General features: G+C 48.4%; 2 protein-coding genes across 3 annotated transcripts in view; one reads left to right on the top strand and one right to left on the bottom strand.

Annotated features, from left to right (window-relative positions):
- Mtp (microsomal triacylglycerol transfer protein) overlaps positions 1 to 16,919 on the bottom strand; it is a 63,008-nt gene that overhangs the window by 23,687 nt on the left and 22,402 nt on the right. For both annotated transcript variants that reach the window (XM_070662898.1, XM_070662897.1), the window contains exon 5: positions 947 to 1,052. In XM_070662898.1, coding sequence (XP_070518999.1) covers positions 947 to 1,052 — 106 coding nt within the window. The remainder of the gene's footprint in view (positions 1 to 946; positions 1,053 to 16,919) is intronic.
- Positions 1 to 16,919, top strand: part of Drgx (Dorsal root ganglia homeobox) — a 35,515-nt gene that overhangs the window by 5,727 nt on the left and 12,869 nt on the right. Inside the window, exon 2 of the mRNA XM_070662912.1 lies at positions 13,404 to 13,647. Within this exon, the coding sequence (XP_070519013.1) occupies positions 13,563 to 13,647 (85 nt within the window). The 5' untranslated portion in view covers positions 13,404 to 13,562. The remainder of the gene's footprint in view (positions 1 to 13,403; positions 13,648 to 16,919) is intronic.

Here is a 16,919-nt window from a genome sequence, read left to right as displayed (position 1 = left end):
CATTCTCTACATGCGTGATTCACCTTTCGATATCAATGTCAATTCATCTTGATCGCGCTCGCCTTGGCAATAAAGTAATAAAATTTATCGGTTACTATTGTTACATAAAGGAATAATTACTACTTACGCGCTGGTCAAATAAGTACACTTAATAATCTTTTCCGTCGCAATTAAGGCACCTCTCTTTCTTTCCCTTTCCTCTCTCGCCCTGCGATCATCGCGCCGAGTATTCCGTAACGAATAAACAAGCGGTGGGTTTATTGGCATCTGCCGATGCGCGCGACCGATTTAACACGCGATACATAAAGTACGCTGCCTCGTCCGCCGCAATCAGATTCATCGCCGAGCATCCCTTAAGATATTGATCGCGATCGAATTCGATTAACCGCAATCTAGCGCGCATAAACCAAACGATTGTCGACGCAACGCATGAAAGGCCGAGTGGAAAAGAAGAGAGATCTAATTACGGCTGTGAATCATAATTGTCGCCGCTGTCGCCGCCGCCGTTCGCGATTCCGGCGGATTTAATGGAAGGAATGTTCGCGAGAAGTCTTCTGCACCGAGCGCGAGCACGCTCTCTCATGAGCGACGAGGATCGAAATTGACCTTTAATCGCAGTGGCGCCACGCAAGCATGAATAATTGGCCGCGTCAGGAGCGAATTCGACGACGGATAATGCCGCAATAGGCCGAATCGGTGCGTATCATTTATTCATTTGGCCGGGCGGCCGGCTCGGCGATGCCGCGATGGCCGAGCCGCGAATTTGCAAATCGCATTAAGCCGCGCGCGCGAGAACGAAAAAAAAAAAAAAAGGAAAAAAAGAAGTTAAAAAGGATGGAAAAAAGAACGGGAGAGCGAGAGAGAGAAAGAGAGAAAAAAAAAATACGCGAAAGAGAGGACCTGCGCCGGTTTCGCGAGGATCAAAGTGCCCGCAATTTTCACTTACCGCCAACGGCATTCCGCCGCCGGTGACTCCCGCAATCCGTTGGCTGCCTTTTCCCACCGCTGTTTTTCGATCGGCGCACCGCGACCGTTCTCCCAGATATTCCACACTGAAATCATTTGAAATACGAAAATCTTTATAATTCTATTTAAATGTGTTATTACAATTTTTTTTTAATAACGAGAGGAGGCGACAGAGTTGAGAAAAAAAAAGAAAGAAAAAAGGAAAGAAAGAAAAGAAGAAAAATAGGCAATAGAACACAAAGGGAGCGTAACGTAATGCGGAGGAGCGCTTAGGACGAGAAACGCACGTACGCGCTTTTCGCGCGCGCGGACACGCCTCCTTCTCATCCTTTCCTGAAATGCACGGGGGCAGAAAACGACCGAAAGAAAAGAGACGCCGGGGCACGGTGGCGTCGAACGGACGAAGGGCGAAAGGAGACCGCGCGGGGGAGAAGGGAGATAGAGAGGTGAGCGGGCAAAGGGTGGTCGAGACGGCGGCGAGGGGGAGGTAGGTGAGAAGGAAGGATCGCGGGGGTTTACTCGGTATATATCGAAGCAAGGAGCGCGAGCGACTCCCCTTTTCCGCCCCCTCGCCTTCGTCCCGCTTCGCCCTGTTGCCCCCCTTCAGCCTCCGGCGGCTGCGGGCGACGGCGGCTCCTGTTTTACGCTTTTCGACTTTTTCAAGATTTATCCTTACCGCTTCCTCGCTAAATCGCTTTCCGGGCGAAATTTACGGTCGGGCAATAATACAGGAGGAGCGAGCCCGGGCGAGTTGCACACAGTCCGCGACGGCGTAAGGGCGAGAAGGAAAACGGCGGGCCGGGGGGGTGCAGGAAAGAGCGAAGAGCCCGGGCTCTCTACGGCCGTCCAGTCGAGTAACGTGAATCCCACATACATTCCCGGCACGTTCCCGGCTTCTTCTCTACCTGACTGACTGCTTCCACCCCTCTCCAGTTACCTCGCGCGCTTCTTTACGAGCTTCCTCTTTACCCTATCTAACCCCCGAGCGCGCCGTTCCTTTCCCTCGGATCCGTTCCGCGACCCTCCGGGGGGCGGCTATGATCGTTCGCCGCGTCGTCGCCGCACTGCCCCGTGATTTTGCGAGAAATTTAACGTAACATTTTTCGCAAAGTGCCCCTCGCAAAGGGAGCAAAACATTTTCCGAGCGGGCACCGATCCGGTCTCGATGACAGTCGAATTAGATTTTCCCCGAATCAAAGGAACGCCGTCGTAAAAAAAAATCCTCTCGCGAAAATAAGCAACACCATCTTTTTCAAGACCATTAGGCCTTCTTCGTGGCTCAGTCTAGCGGTTATTCCTGCTTCGCAAGAGCGGGTGGAAAAAAAAGATCTACAGAAATTCCCCAGGAAGATAAGAATAACGACGTAAATTCCGTTCCCGCGGAAGATGCGGAAAAATGTTTACTGCATAACGATCCCTGCGAGTCTCGGGGAAGTTCGCGGGAGATGAGATTACCCGTGGAACAAGGTTTATGCGCTATGCGGCAAAGTTGCGAGCGCCGTAGCGAATTTGGCAGCTCGGTTGCGATGCGGACCGGGGGGGGCCGTTTCTCAAGGCGGCGTGGCACGCTGGTCCACACACGTCAGCTGCCGTCCGCTGCAACTTTATCTGTTCGGCACGCCTGTCTCGGGATTGACCGCGACGGCGTTTCGGGACATGCGCCAGGTTCCGCAGCGGTTTACAAGACACGGAGCTTGCGACGGTCGGTTGAACGAACGATAATTCCGCGTGCTTTTCCCCCGCCGCGGCGTGGATTCGTAAAAATGAATCTCACGGAAATATAGCGACCCGTCGCTCGATTCCGTTGAATAATGTATGCACGACAATGGCATATCCGATGCATGTTTCATGAGGGCTATTAGGGAATGTATCGGCAAATGCTTTCTTGTTTATGGCTGATCTCTGCCTTTTTAACGATGTAATTTTAACGTAACGGCGTAGCTGAGAAACCGAGCCTTTAAGCTTCGACGCGGTAGAGTTAAGTGTTTCACGAATAGGATTTATGCGCGCTGACAATAGGCCGGTGATTAATTTCTTAAAGAATAATTGAGCCAAATCGCAGTAACCCGAGAACGTTAGGTGTATTTATTCGGTGGAGTTAAATAGTAAAGGGATAACATCTGGCTCATAAGATATAATCGTTCAGCGTGAGATTAATAATTTATCTCGGACCGTACGCAATCGGATCAGCCAGTCGCCCCGTAGCTATTCGTTTGCGTTAGAGAGCGGCGAGTAAACACGCGCCGGACATCTCGTCGACGCCTCTCACCGGATCTTTCCCGCGCGGAAAAGCCGGGCAATAAATAATATAAATGGACCTCAAACGTGACGACGCGACGAATATCATCGAGAAAGAGAGCGAGCGGTCACTCAGCAGCACGTGACCACCCGCGATCATCCCGCACGCCAGGGATTCCCTCGCGTACGGCCGGTCGGAGATACCATAAGGGTGCAGGAAACATTAGAAGAAAAAGAAAAAAAATAATAAATAAAGAAAGTCTTATTAAAAAATAAGAAATGTTATATATATATATAAAAAAAATGATATAGTACGTTTACGTAGCAAATTTTAAAACACATATACGGGTGGATAATAATAGTTTGCTTAAGATTAATTTTATAATTCGATGCTCAATTTCACCCACTCAATTTCACTCGAGCGGATTGTTGTATCGAGAACAAATGTCTCGTAAAATTTTTACCCTTCGGTTTGGTCTGGTCTAGGCGAGCGGGAAAGACGCGCGACCGCAAGCTCGCGCGGAGAGAGGAGGAGGTACGGGTGAATCGAGTCGTCTAAGGGGCGCGACATATTGGACGAAATTGGCGCATATCAAACAGGGAAGCAATTGGAATAGCGGCGGGATCCGGGGATCCCCGCGTCCCGGCTCGCGCGCGCTCTCGGTTCCGCTGGAAATGGTGCCCTCGGGGCTCGAAGCCGGGGCTCGGAAACGAAACCCTCGACTGCGCATCCCCTATTCCCTCTCGCAGCCCGCGGCTTCGGGCCTCTCTCTCTCCTTCTCCTCCACCACCGCCCTTGTCTCCGTTCGCGCATCGAGTGATATTACACCGCCTAGGAGTCTCTATCCGCTTCTCGCGGTCCCTTTCTAACGCAGACGCGTGCGAGACCGACGATATACCTCGTCTCGGAACAAACCTAACTTTGGCTTGATATAACTTTGCCGCGGCAAATGCAATAATGCCGCGTGCCTGCGTGCAATGACCTACAATAGGGTGGCGATGATCCGCGGCATCTTTCGACGCATTTCGGCGCTCACCGCGTCCAAATCTATCGACTCGGCCTAAAGCAAGTTATTCACGAGAAATTATCATTTAATAAATCGCATACAAAAATATATCTGCGCTTTTTTTTTTCTTTTTTTTTAGGGAAAGATATTACCTCGATAACAAATTTTTTTTTTACGCCGAACGAATTTGATTCGCAGAAAGGCGGGGAGAGTCGAGGCGACGCTTGACGTAGTTTCGGTATCGGGGAAAATATTCGCGAATTCAACGTTTGCTCCTTGCATTTTATATCCAGCCACCCACAGGGGCGCTTGTGAAAGCTTTAGTTTTCACGCGCGGCGTCTCGCGCGGAGGCCGGCGGGATTCTCGCTCGAGGCAGAAGTCAGGTTCGTCGTAGCTCTGTCGCGGGTAACCGGAGAATCAATACGATCCTCCTCCTCCACCTCCTCTTCGTTCGGCGCGCCAATTGAGCTCGTTGAATCTGTGCACTGAGCCACGCGGTATTACGTATGCACGCACGCACGCAGGCCATGCAGACGGTGGTGCACGCGTGCACGCACGTGCGTCGCACACGCGGAGAGCCTGAGTCCCAACCAACCGCCGATCCCATCGCGATCGATGAACGGAGACGCGCCCGCGTGCCGCGGCCGCCAAACAAACTCATCCGTGTAATTGGCAAATTGACAGATTAATTCAATCACGCCGTCGATGCTGGGCTTCTTCGTCTCGATATGCCCCTCGACCGCCTCGGCACCGCGTTAAACCGCATTCCGCCGGCGAGAAAACACCCCCGTATCTCATCTCGAGTTCGCGTATCTCGTATAAAACAATCTTCTCCGCAAACATTAATTTTTATAATTATATATATTTAATATAATAATTAAACTCTTTTTTTTTTATTCACGCGAAGAGATATTTATTGAACATCGAGACGAGATACGCGGAAAGTTCCAAGCTTTGGAAGCGATATCAAAACTGCAAGCGTCACTGCATTGTGCATCATCTCACCGATGCGACACGTATCTTTCTGCAATCGGACAGCGCGGTCCATAGTGCGATAATCAAAGCGCACTACCCGCGGTGCGCGGTAGACGGGATAAATCAAATATCGAGTGGATAAGCGGGGGAATAAACCGAAAACCACCGGTCGCCCTGTAAATCGGAAGCTAAAAAGGTGAGAGAGAAAGAGAGAGAGGGGACAGAGACGAGGCAATGAGAGCGGGTGAGAACGCGCGAGCGGAGGATATAAACACACGGATCGCTTCTCTCCCCTTTCGGTAAAAAGGGCGACAGAAAGAGGGACTGGGAGCCGGGGAAAGCTCTCTCGAGTGTGTGCACGTCGAGAAGGGCGTGTGCAATGCGGTGGAATCGAGTGGAGCGAAAAGTCAAATGGAGTCGACCTGTGCCGCGGCGCGTCGAAGAGACGAGATAAAAAGAGCGGAGAACGAGACGGACGAGCAGGAGAACGGAGTGCTATCGGAGAAAGTGCTATCAAGTGGGTATACAAGCGCGATTTTGAATTAGCTACCCTTTTCGACGTCTCTCTCTTTCTCTCTCTCGTCGACGCGATGACGAAGACACGCTGCGCGTACGAATAATTGAAACGTTTATGAATAATAGGAATGAAATAATTGTAATAAAATAGCAGATGATCGCGGCGGAATATGTAATATCGATTGTGTAACAAAGTAATTACGTTAATGACGTTATAATGAAATAATTAAATCGGATAATCATCAAGTATTATATTTCCCGTGAATTGCATTTTTATATTTATGTACGCGCCACGTGCAAATGTCATCGTTTCATTGAGAGAGAGCGGCGGCTTTTATTATCCCTTCCCGCGTGGAGAAAGGGCGACCGGACGTGATTTTGTCCTGGTGAATGGGCCGAAAGGTTCCGTTTCCGGATACCGTAGGGCCATGCATTTACGGTCCCCGTAGGTCGCGCGAGACTAGCACAAAAAGCCCTTTGTGATGGACCGCCACTGATGTAACACGAAAATAATATTGACCCATAAAAAAATACTTCCCTCCCTAAACGACGCTTCGCTTATATTCATTTTTTCCCCGCTTAGAAAAAAAAAGAAAAAATGTATTTTTCTCATATTAAACTGCGTTTTGCAATAGCGACCAGCTAATCAAAGATAAATTAAAATCAATTAGAATTAAATTGTCTTTCTAAATTGTCTGCAATTTAAAAAGTGCCATCTTCAAAGAGTAAGGTTAAACTCGAAATCGGCAATTGGCCCGAATAAAAAGATTCAGTTACGATCCCGGGACCGCAAGTTAAGTTAAGACTGTAACTCACGGTGCGGCGCAGTCTTAATCAACTTTCAATTAAAACTTGTCTTTGCAGACCGTTGCTCGAGGGGGGGTAGGGGGCGCGGTATAAAGCAAAGTCGATATAAATCAATAATCAGTTCAAATTCAATCGCGGCAAGGGCTCCATTTTCTTACTCGATAATGAGAATCTCTTGTGACGCTTACGTCATACTTATAATGAAGTCCCTTCCCCCTCCTCTTCTCCCCCGCCGTTCAAATCTAGAAGTAGATCAGCTCGCAAACTTTAACAGTCTTAATTCTATATTCCCAAACAAACTTCCCGTTACCACTCGACTTACGTATTTTACTTCTATCTCATTATGGCCCGTATTTATATTGTCCGGTAAATATTAAAATTCGATATAAAGAATTACCTCGGGGATTTTGATGAGCGCGGAGCGGCGCGGGCGTTTTTTTTTATCTTCACTTTTTCCTTTTTTTTTTCTAAATTAATATTACCGCTAAATGAATATATCGCCGGCATTATTCCGATTATCTCTCGGCCGGTGCCCGCGATGGCCGCTTTCCTTATTTTTAATCCGCGTGCATGGCGATAACTGTTTTCAGAGATTGCACAGATCCCTGCGTAATGTACGAGATAATGATTGCTGTTTAGCGGGCGTATTTATTATTTAACGCTGTTGTTGTTGGTATCACATAACCACCCGTCGTTCCAAATGGCACAGGGATCGCGTCGCTACGGTTCGCTCATTACATGCTATTAATTTATAATCAGTTATTCAATTCGGTCGAATTAATTTATTTACACATTTAATACGGGGAGTTATAACGATACCCGGATTCTATATTTGCGGCTTTCACGCTTCGGCCTTACCGAAAGCGATTTTGCATTGCCGATGCGTGTGCACGTGTTATTAAAAAAAAAAAATTAAAAAAAAAAGAAGGAAAAAAAAATTAATTTTAAATTTATTAAGAACCACCCTCTCCCCCTTCGTCTTTCAGCACCGATCAGTTGTTCTCGACTTCTTTCGGAGTTATCCAACAAACTTTTATTTCAACTACTTAAAAAACTTTGAATTTTCCGATAGATTAGATTTAATAGTAAAATAATAATAACTTTATTAGCCGCGGCCGTTCGTTACATTGTACCGCCGATGACGGTAATGAACGGATTAAATCAAGGCGTACAATTTGATAGTACAATAATATCACGTCGCTTGGTAATCCGCTTAACCCTTCCTGGACCAGCGATTTCAATTGGAATCACATATACGCTATGTCTTATGCAAACAAATCCGTTTAATCTGAGAGCGGCTGTGACGCTTTCTTCGAGCTGTCTTTAACGACCGAATTAAAGCTTTGCAAAAATAATTTGTGCATAATTGATATTCGCTTTCATTAATTTTATTTTATTTTTCTTTCCAACGATTCCAAATAGTAAATTATTGTACGCTTTGCATATATCGAGTATAGAATACACGCGGAAACGTTCCGCGGCGCGTTCCAACGTCAAGAGCGCACGTTTCTTCGTGAGAAGCGGGATATTCGCAAAGTGATACACCGACGGAGCTATCTTCGAGGAGCGGGAAAGAGGAGAAAGGGACGAGATGCAAGCTCAGGGCGCACTTACGAAAGTTTACGTACAGCGGCGCGAATAGTTTTACATTATTACATGCGCGGGGGCGAAGCGAGGAGATGAAGCGAAGAGAAGCCACCGAGATATAGAGAGAAAGAGAGACACGGAGAGGGAGGAGGAGAAAAGAGCACGTAAGATCGATCAAGCCGCCTCGTAATTATCCGCTTTGTATCGCATAATTCCCGGTTAGTTTGGACGCCGGCGTCGCGCGTTCGATACCGTCGAGTGCGCCGCGCCAGTAAAGGGGTTACGGCACGGGGGAGCAATACCATATGCAAAGTTAACCTCCATTAAATGCGTTAACTCGGCGACGAGCATGCTCCGATGCGCTTAACCAAAGTACATTACACCGATGCTCGATGTGAGAGCGATACCGCCGCGTGGAGAACGTGAGCGAGCGCGCGAGCTCGTCCGTTCTCCACACAGGATGTCCCGTAGCGTCTCTCACGTCGTTTCCGGGTCCTCTGACTGGATATTGAATTTACCGTTTACCCTCTTTTTTTTCCCAGAAATGATCCGGGGCCGATGTCGCGTAATTGGAATCGCAAACAAAATTCCGGATCAAAAGCCGTGCATAAAGCATTTAATACCGCCCAGCATTATTTCGGGATTTAATTAGCATCGTTGTCGAATTAATTAATGAAAAACGCCCGGCAATTTAATCGAGAGGAAAATCGAGTATCGGCCCTAGCGGAGTGCGTCACGCGGCTCTAATTGCTTCTTGCCGAGACGAGAAGGCGGCCGCGACGTATTTACCCACAGCTCGTTTCGTCCTCGATTTCTTTTTGACGAGACGACAATGCGGCCCGTTAACCCCGCGACCGTCCATGCCGTAATATTATCGAAGGAGCCAATGTAGAATAGTATCGTGGACAACACGATATTACATTCTGGGCCACGCTCTTCCCTTTTGACCCGCGGCGATCGACGCATTGTTGCTGCTGGGCATTAATGCTCCTGTCGTTAAAGACGACTCGCTTGACGTTGCGCGCGAGGGACAAAGAACGTACGCAATTTCTCTACGGTTATCATCACGGCGCATTTTGTAGATTTATTATTTTTTTTTTTTACAAAAATCTAGCTGTCGAATATACCTATGTACCTCAACTCGAATTTTGTAACAACATTTTGCAAATAAAGAATATTTTCTTTTTAACTTGTTTTCTTTTTTTTTTTTTTTTGATCGATTTAAAATAATACACGTAATAATAAAAAAAATTTCTTTAGATGCTTTTTATTTAGGCGGCTCTTTAGGAGCATTAAATCTTATTAAATATGTTAATGACGCGTTATAAGTTTGATGATGACATCCATCATCTCCTAAACGACATCTCCGCGTCCCGCATGCACTCGTTCGCTGCGAAGGGCCCGGCTAGCGCCCGCGGTTCTCTTTCTCCACGCCTCCCGGTTCACGTTGGAAGATACTTATTAAATTGTGTCATCCACGAATAAGGGCTAACACGCTGCATCCAATTTGTGCCGCTTAATTAATTCCCTCCAATTTATTCCCCGAGACCGGCCAATAAAGAAACCCGGGACCCGCGTCGCTCGCCGGTCAACGAGCGCCGTCGATGCCACCGCAATATTGTCCCTAATGAAATCTTCGTTAATCGCCGAGAGAGACTCTTCGCCGGCGAGTTTTCCGACGTAACTCGCGACCGCCAATTACAGCCGGCAACGACGAATTTCTCGCGTCGCACGCGATGCCCGACGATGTCCCCGACGTTACATTGATACCCATCATCCGCCGTTTCACGTTTATCAAGAAAACGATGAGAACGGGCGACCGCATAAAACAATGTAGTTAACGACGTTTTCGCGGAAATTGAAATATATTTGCTCTCGCGAATGTCTCGTCCACTATTTCTCTGTATTATTTTCTTACATTCGATAAAAAAAGGAAAATTACTAAAAAATATTATCAAAAGAGTATTTAATACTGCGTATAACGTCGCGTCAAGACTTGATCCTTGATTCTTACAATAGCAGCGTCGCTGCGCAAAGTACATCAAGTCTTTCGAAGAAAAGCGTGGAACGCGTACATTTGTTTTACTTGACATCGCTAATTGAGCGCGAACCAACTGAAATTCTGTTAGACTCGGGGCATCCCTGAATATCTGATTGCGTGCGGATCGAGTGTCTCTCGCGTTTGGCGAAGCGGATGCGGGAAGAGGATCCCGGCGGCAAGCTAATTACGGAATTATCGCTTTTAATTGCGATTCCCGCTATTTGCGCAATGGCGCGGTGGAAGCGCGCGATTGTCGTCGCGTGCCAAATTATTGGACGCTGACGTAACCGGCCGACTGCCGACGAGCGCCGATCCGGCGTCGCTTTGCTCGTAATTGCCGGCACCAATTATGCAATTAACGCCGCGCTCTAATGAGCGCGGAGTGTTATACGCGCGGAATCTAAACACCCGGCTACCCGACACCTACTCGGCGCGCGACACACCAAGCCCCGCGGTCTTTGTTCACCCCTATACCGCGATGCGCCCCTATCCGGTTTAACTTTCATCAACGCATTGTGCATTATCGCGAACGACGGCGGCCGGCAAGATTATTCGTCGGATACATTTAACGCTCTGCCAGCAGAATATACACGCAATTTTGAGTATCGGTATCACTGACCGATCGTAAACCTTTCAACCGATCTGCAGCTTTATTTCAACCTGATACGTGTAATCATTCTCCAATATTTGGAATTCTAACGTCAAACATTTGCGTAATGGAATTTTAATATATCGCATCAGAATGGCAAATAAAGAGGGGGAGGGAACAAATTAACCGGGGGACCTTTATTCCGTTCGCGATCGATCGCTCTTAATCTCGAATGCCGCTGGAGCCCCACTCGATGCTCCTTCGGGCATCGGTGAACCGGCTTCGTGTAACGGGCGCGTAACAAATCCGACGGCGTGTGCCAACGTGTAAACACTCGGCGCAACACTCGTAGCCGCAATCCCTTCGCCCTCTCGCGCCCGGCGGGGCACCGCCGTCGGGATGATCGCACAATAAAACACCGGCATAATATTTCGCCCGGCTGGTTGAACACCGCAAATACACTCCAGGACCACATGCCGACCCTATTTCGCGCGGAGCGAGGAGAGAGAGAGCGAGACGGAGGGCGGGAAAGCGGACAAGACGACGTATGCCGGGGTGCCGGCGAGGGTGAGATCGCTGGTTCCGAGCCCCCGCGAGGCTCCCCCCCCCGCCCCGCCCTGCGGGTTCCCTTCGCGGATTAGCCTCGCTACATTTCGTCCCTTCTGTCAGTGCGTATGTCCCGTCATTACGCCTCTAACTCTCTACAAAACCAACAGTACCGCCGCCCACAGCGGATGAATTTATGCGGCACGAAGAATGGATATTAAGCTGCGATCGTTTCCTGAAGCTATCGCGATAAATCGGCCCTTTCGTTTCTATAATTGATTGTCACTGTATTCGATTCATTAATTTATGCTGATACTTCATAATACAAGTTTGTAATATTCAAGAGGTGTAATTAAAAAAAAAAAATTATTTATATATCCATACTGCCGACGTATATAAATGGTAATATAATTTTTTGTAGTATACTTGAGGTGCATTAAAATGTATAAAGTTTGTCGAATAAAGAGCAAATAACTGTAACTGTTTAAAATTGCGCGTAGAAGGGTGCTTCAATCAAGCCGGACGGATCGGGACTTGCTTTTATTGAGAACCCACCAGCGCGGACGACTAATGCGATTTGGTATCACGTTAAAAGTACGTACCGTTAGGAGTACGTTTAAGCATGTATGCACGAAGGGACTGGCTACCGCCGACGCGTCGTTTTCGCCGGAGGTCAGACGGCCGAAACGAGAATTGCTCGAATTTTGTTAAGTTTGGCAGCAATTACTTTTGATACCCGACACGCGGCCGTAATTGCGTTGGGCCAAGCAGAACGACGGGAGAGGGGTAATAATTCGCTAATATCAATTTCAAATTTCAATTAGTATCATCTCGACGTCCGCCTCTGCGCTCTTTCCCTGCCTCTCTCTCCCTCTCTATTCGCGGACCCCACAGGAACACGCCATGATCTAAAATTCAATTTGTCCCTTCGTACCGGAGAGCCGCAAAGAGAGGAGGAGAGACATAGTGCAGCGGCGGAGGATAAAGGGAGAAACGAGAGATGAAGGGGAGACGTCGCGATGGAGCGAGCGAGATAAACAGCCACATAGAGATATCGGGGGAAAGGGGGGTCTAACTGCGGGCGCGGGGGCGATTGAGGGGGAGAGAGATGGTCGTCGGTGACGAGGGAAACCGGGGGGCGAGGGGAGGAAAGGGGGGAGGGTTTAGTTAGTGTACACCGGTTCTCTAAAGCCACTCGCGTGCACGCCGTTATATAACGAGAGAGAAACGGCGGGGCCCCGTAGGCACGCGCATGCGCGACATGCCGACCCATTATAAATTGATAACTCCGCCGTTTATTAAGTTCCACGACCGATGCCTGCTTAGGCAAAGAGCCCTCTACGCGTCGCGTCCCTCTCTCGCTCTTCTCGCGTGCAGCTCCTCTCTCGCCGATACATACATTATTTATTTACGCGAGTTTACAATCCCTCTAATGGGGATTGGCGTAATCGGCCACCCATCCGTACCCCTCCGCGCCCCCGGCCTGCAGAGCATTCCGCTCCCCCTTCACCCTTCGTATAACCGCCCACCCCCGCTGCAGCACGCCGCTGTCGCGCTCCCTCTTAATCATGTTTCACCCCGCTTTCGAAAATCCGCGCGTCGCACGGCGAAATCGGAAGTGGCTCCCGATGCTCCGCTTTTCGAGGTCCATCGCGATACTTCCTCCCTCTCGCCCACCGAGTACACAATGACGGGTTCAGGAAAAATCTGACCGCAGGGGTGACCACGGCGTAAAAGCGATTAGAGATATATATATTATTTAATTTCATGGGAAGGTCCGAGGTTTATTAGCGACTCTACGTAATCGTCGCCTAACGAGTCTCATTTTGACAGCCACGATTGCGAATTGTTTCCCTTTAAACAGTCTTGATATTAAAATTTTGATCGATCTCTCGCGGAGAAGCCAAGGAAAGCCCTTTTTAACGCTCTCCGGAAAAAACAAGCGAGAGCCACGTTTCCCTCGACATTTTTCTCTCGTCCTAAAAATATTATTTCGCGACGAAAAAGCCCTGGCAATTGCTGGGAAAAAATTCGTTTAAACCTCCGATTGTGGTAATCTTCTCTCTCTATCTCTCTTTTTTTTTTATCGCGGAGATCATGAAATCAACTGACACTGACGGGTGGTTGCAGATTGGCGCGGTCCACGCCCACCAGGCGAACAATAACCACCACCAGCACCATCAGCAACAGCAGCAACAGCAACAACAGCCGTCGAGTCAACCGCAGGTGCCGGGTGCCAGCGCGGGAGGGGCCGGCGGGCCGGGGGGCGGCGTGGCCAGGGCTGGAGGCATGTTCTGCTACCACTGCCCCCCAGGCCTCCCAGCGCCGCGATTACCGCCATCCCTGGAGTATCCTTTCGCCCCGACCCACCCTTGTAAGTAAAAATTCGATTCCTTCCGCTGCGAGCGTACGATACTTATTTTTTATTTTTTTTTATCATCCCGCAACTCTCCCCTCGTCGGCGTCTTCGATTGCCGAAAGGCGGACCGTGAAAAATCGTTACAAAATGTTAGGGGTAGAATTTCGAATTTATGCGCGGCTGGGGGCAAAAAGAAAGACATCACCCATCGACAATTTTTCGCATCGAGATGTTAAGCTTTGTTAAAAAAAAATAAAATAAAAAAAAAGAACTTTAGCGAGAAAACTCGAAGAGAGCAGCGCAATCGAGACGGAAAGAGACACCGGGTATACAGCGGGGGAAGAGAATTGGGAGAAGGTGAGGGGAGGCAGACTGATTGTACTGGCACTTGCTCTAGCGGAACACATCGATGAAGTTACATTACCGACTAGACCGAGTTACGCAAAGTGGACGCTACAAACTGGACGGCCGCTAAACTTAATTTGCACTTCGAGCCAACTTCCAGTTAAACCGCGTCCCGCCAGCAGTCGAGCCGAGTCGCTAACCCAGAACTTTGACGGCAGTTTGCCTATTCACCGATCGTTTTCCAAGTCGCGTCCCATTCCCGATGACGAATTTCAGCCCGACGCCACCTGTCATACAACCTGTTTCCTTACATTCGATAACGACTTATCAAATTACGGCCGTAAAAAAAAACATAAAGAATTTTGTTAAAAGTCAATTAACGTTTTATAAATTTTTCCAACTATCGGAAAATCTACGGCGGTGGTTTCAATAATCATCGTCATTTATTTCACTCTCTAGGCCCCCAAATCGTTATCGATAAATCCAAGAACGTGGGAAGTGTAACGCGGGGGCTATCCTCTGTATTCTCTTTAAAACACAATACTCATTGAGGCTCATAAATGTGGGAGGCAGTGGTAGATGATCGAACAAGGCGTCGAGGTAGACAGCGAGGGGGGAAGTCGGGGGTCCGGGGAACGGGTGTCCTCAGGGACGTCCGGGCACCCTTCCAGCTCCCGATTGCCCCCTCGTCTGTCTCCCCTGGTCCCCGCTGGCTCACAGCTCTCTATCTCCTATTCTCTCTCGCGCGCTCTCTCTCTCTTTCTAGTCTCCTCTACCCCCCGTTGGGATAAACAGATTAGGTAACTACGTGATAAGTCGGTAAGTGGGTTCCCTCGGCCCACGGTCCAGACCCACCGACATTCGCTCTAACATCTAACTACCTCGTTAGCGTCATTAGTAACGGTCGGGGTGTCATTAGATTTCGTTCTCTACGTGTAGTTTTTCCACGGGTCCACCACCGTTCCCCTATCCTTCCCCGAGTGCCTTCGAGACCTGCAGCGGTCCGCAAGTGCAACGGATACGGGCGATCATGGAGAATCGTGCCGCGCGTTTGAAATAATTTTGTGCCGCTCGCCTATGCATGCGAAAGTACAAAATCAACCCGACGAGAGCGAGTAGAATATAATTAATTTTCCGAAATTTAATCAACAAAAACGTTCGAATTTTTATTTAATTTCTTTTTCTTTTTTTCGAAGGCAAGACTTCGCAATAAAGAAGAAGCTTGACTGTAACTATGTTTAATTAATCTTTAAAAAAGAATTTTTTTTTAATTTTAAATAATTAAAACAATAAGAGTCTGAGAACGAAAATTAATAAGACACGAGGTCCGATAATCAATAGCAATGATTTGTACAGTAGGAGTTTATTAAATCCCATCTGGAAGAGATACACAATCTTGTTCCGCGTAATACGCGTGAATTAATAACGTCCCATGTGCGAAAAATGAATCGTCTCCCTTCGCGTTTTCTGATAAAGTGTCAACAACGACAAAGCGCGTTGCGAAAAGGTATTGCACGCGTGTTTCGAGCGCAAAGTCTCCAGATCTCTCTTTCTCTCTCTCTTACTCTCTCTTTCTTCGTACCCGAGATACTACTAATAAATTGGATCAGACCGACTCCCGATGAGTTGTACGAGTTGTCTGGATCCGGGCTTTACTTCGGACCGACTCTAATCTAAGATCTTGAGTGGATTTCAGTTTGGGGCACCGGCAAATTTATTTAGCCGCCGCGGTCGTCGCCCGACTTGCTTCTTTATCTTCGTTTTCTTTGCAGCCGCAGCAACAACAACAGTCGTTACTTATTATCGATATACCGGAAATGAGGAAAATTTTTTTTACGCGTTACGGTGACCTCGGAAAAGAGATATGCAACTGAGTGACACGTCAATTTAATGTTACGCACGAAAGAATTTCACTTCTAGCATATTTAAAAATCAAGAGATGCCCGAAAACTCGAGTGCGCGAAAAATATATCGGTTAAGCCGCGCCTCCGCGAGATTTTATTATCAGATCGCAAGGGGATGCGATATAAAATTTTCGATTTTCGGCTGCCGGTGGTCCGGGTAACGACGCGAAAAAACCTACCGCGGCGTTTGTACATCGAGATAAATCCGTATTGGCACGATAATCGCGCGTGCAGACGGGTACGCGAGCGGAAACAAAGTTTTAAGTGCATCCGCAAGTCCGCAACGTTGTTAAACGCCCTGATAAAATGCCGGCGGTCCGGAAAGCTCGAATCGTTTATTTTCGCGTGCGTGGGCTCTGAGCGAAAATCCTCGCGGATCCTCATTGATTAATCTTGCAAACGATACGGGAGATCGCAAGCGACCGTAGCGTATAATTGCGCGTCCGTGACAGTTATGAAAGTTCAGCGGCATCGAGGCGAAGCGTCTCGATGCGCCCCTGCGGTTACAGCCGCGCGGCTGCAACACCATCATGCGTCGTTATCTCTCTCGCTCTTTGTCGCCGTTATCATCCTCTGTGCCGAGAGGAACGAGGGGGAAAGGGAGAGCAAGAGCGAAATAGAAAGAGGGACGCGAAGGGAAGAGCGAAAGAGTGGAGGTAGAGGAGACATTGCGCGGACGAAAGAGAGACGGCCGGGGAGAGTTGCATGAATTTTTATGAGCTTAGGAAATTAATTTGTGTTTTTCGCTAAGCCGGGGCTTAGCGCCGCGGTAATTAATTGCGCTGATTGCTCTGCATCATTGATGAGCGGTTCCGGCCGACTCGCAACGTCTGCTCCCACTTCGCGTCTCGTTGTATGCGCGCGTATCCCGACCGATGCCTTTATATCGGTGCGCTTCACTTTTCGATCCTTCCCGTGCGCGCGGGGCGATCGCAGTTAACCACATTTCTCTCAGCATTTTTAATTAATGCGCCCGGCCCGCTCTCTCGGCGTAATTGCAATGGCGAAAACAAAACGCGCGCGCTGGGAGATCGAACG

This window comes from Cardiocondyla obscurior, linkage group LG10 (genome assembly GCF_019399895.1).
Source record: "Cardiocondyla obscurior isolate alpha-2009 linkage group LG10, Cobs3.1, whole genome shotgun sequence".
NCBI classification, from domain to species: domain Eukaryota; kingdom Metazoa; phylum Arthropoda; class Insecta; order Hymenoptera; family Formicidae; genus Cardiocondyla; species Cardiocondyla obscurior.
Note: the sequence above shows the minus strand (reverse complement) of the source record. Positions and strands in the feature narration are given on the sequence as shown.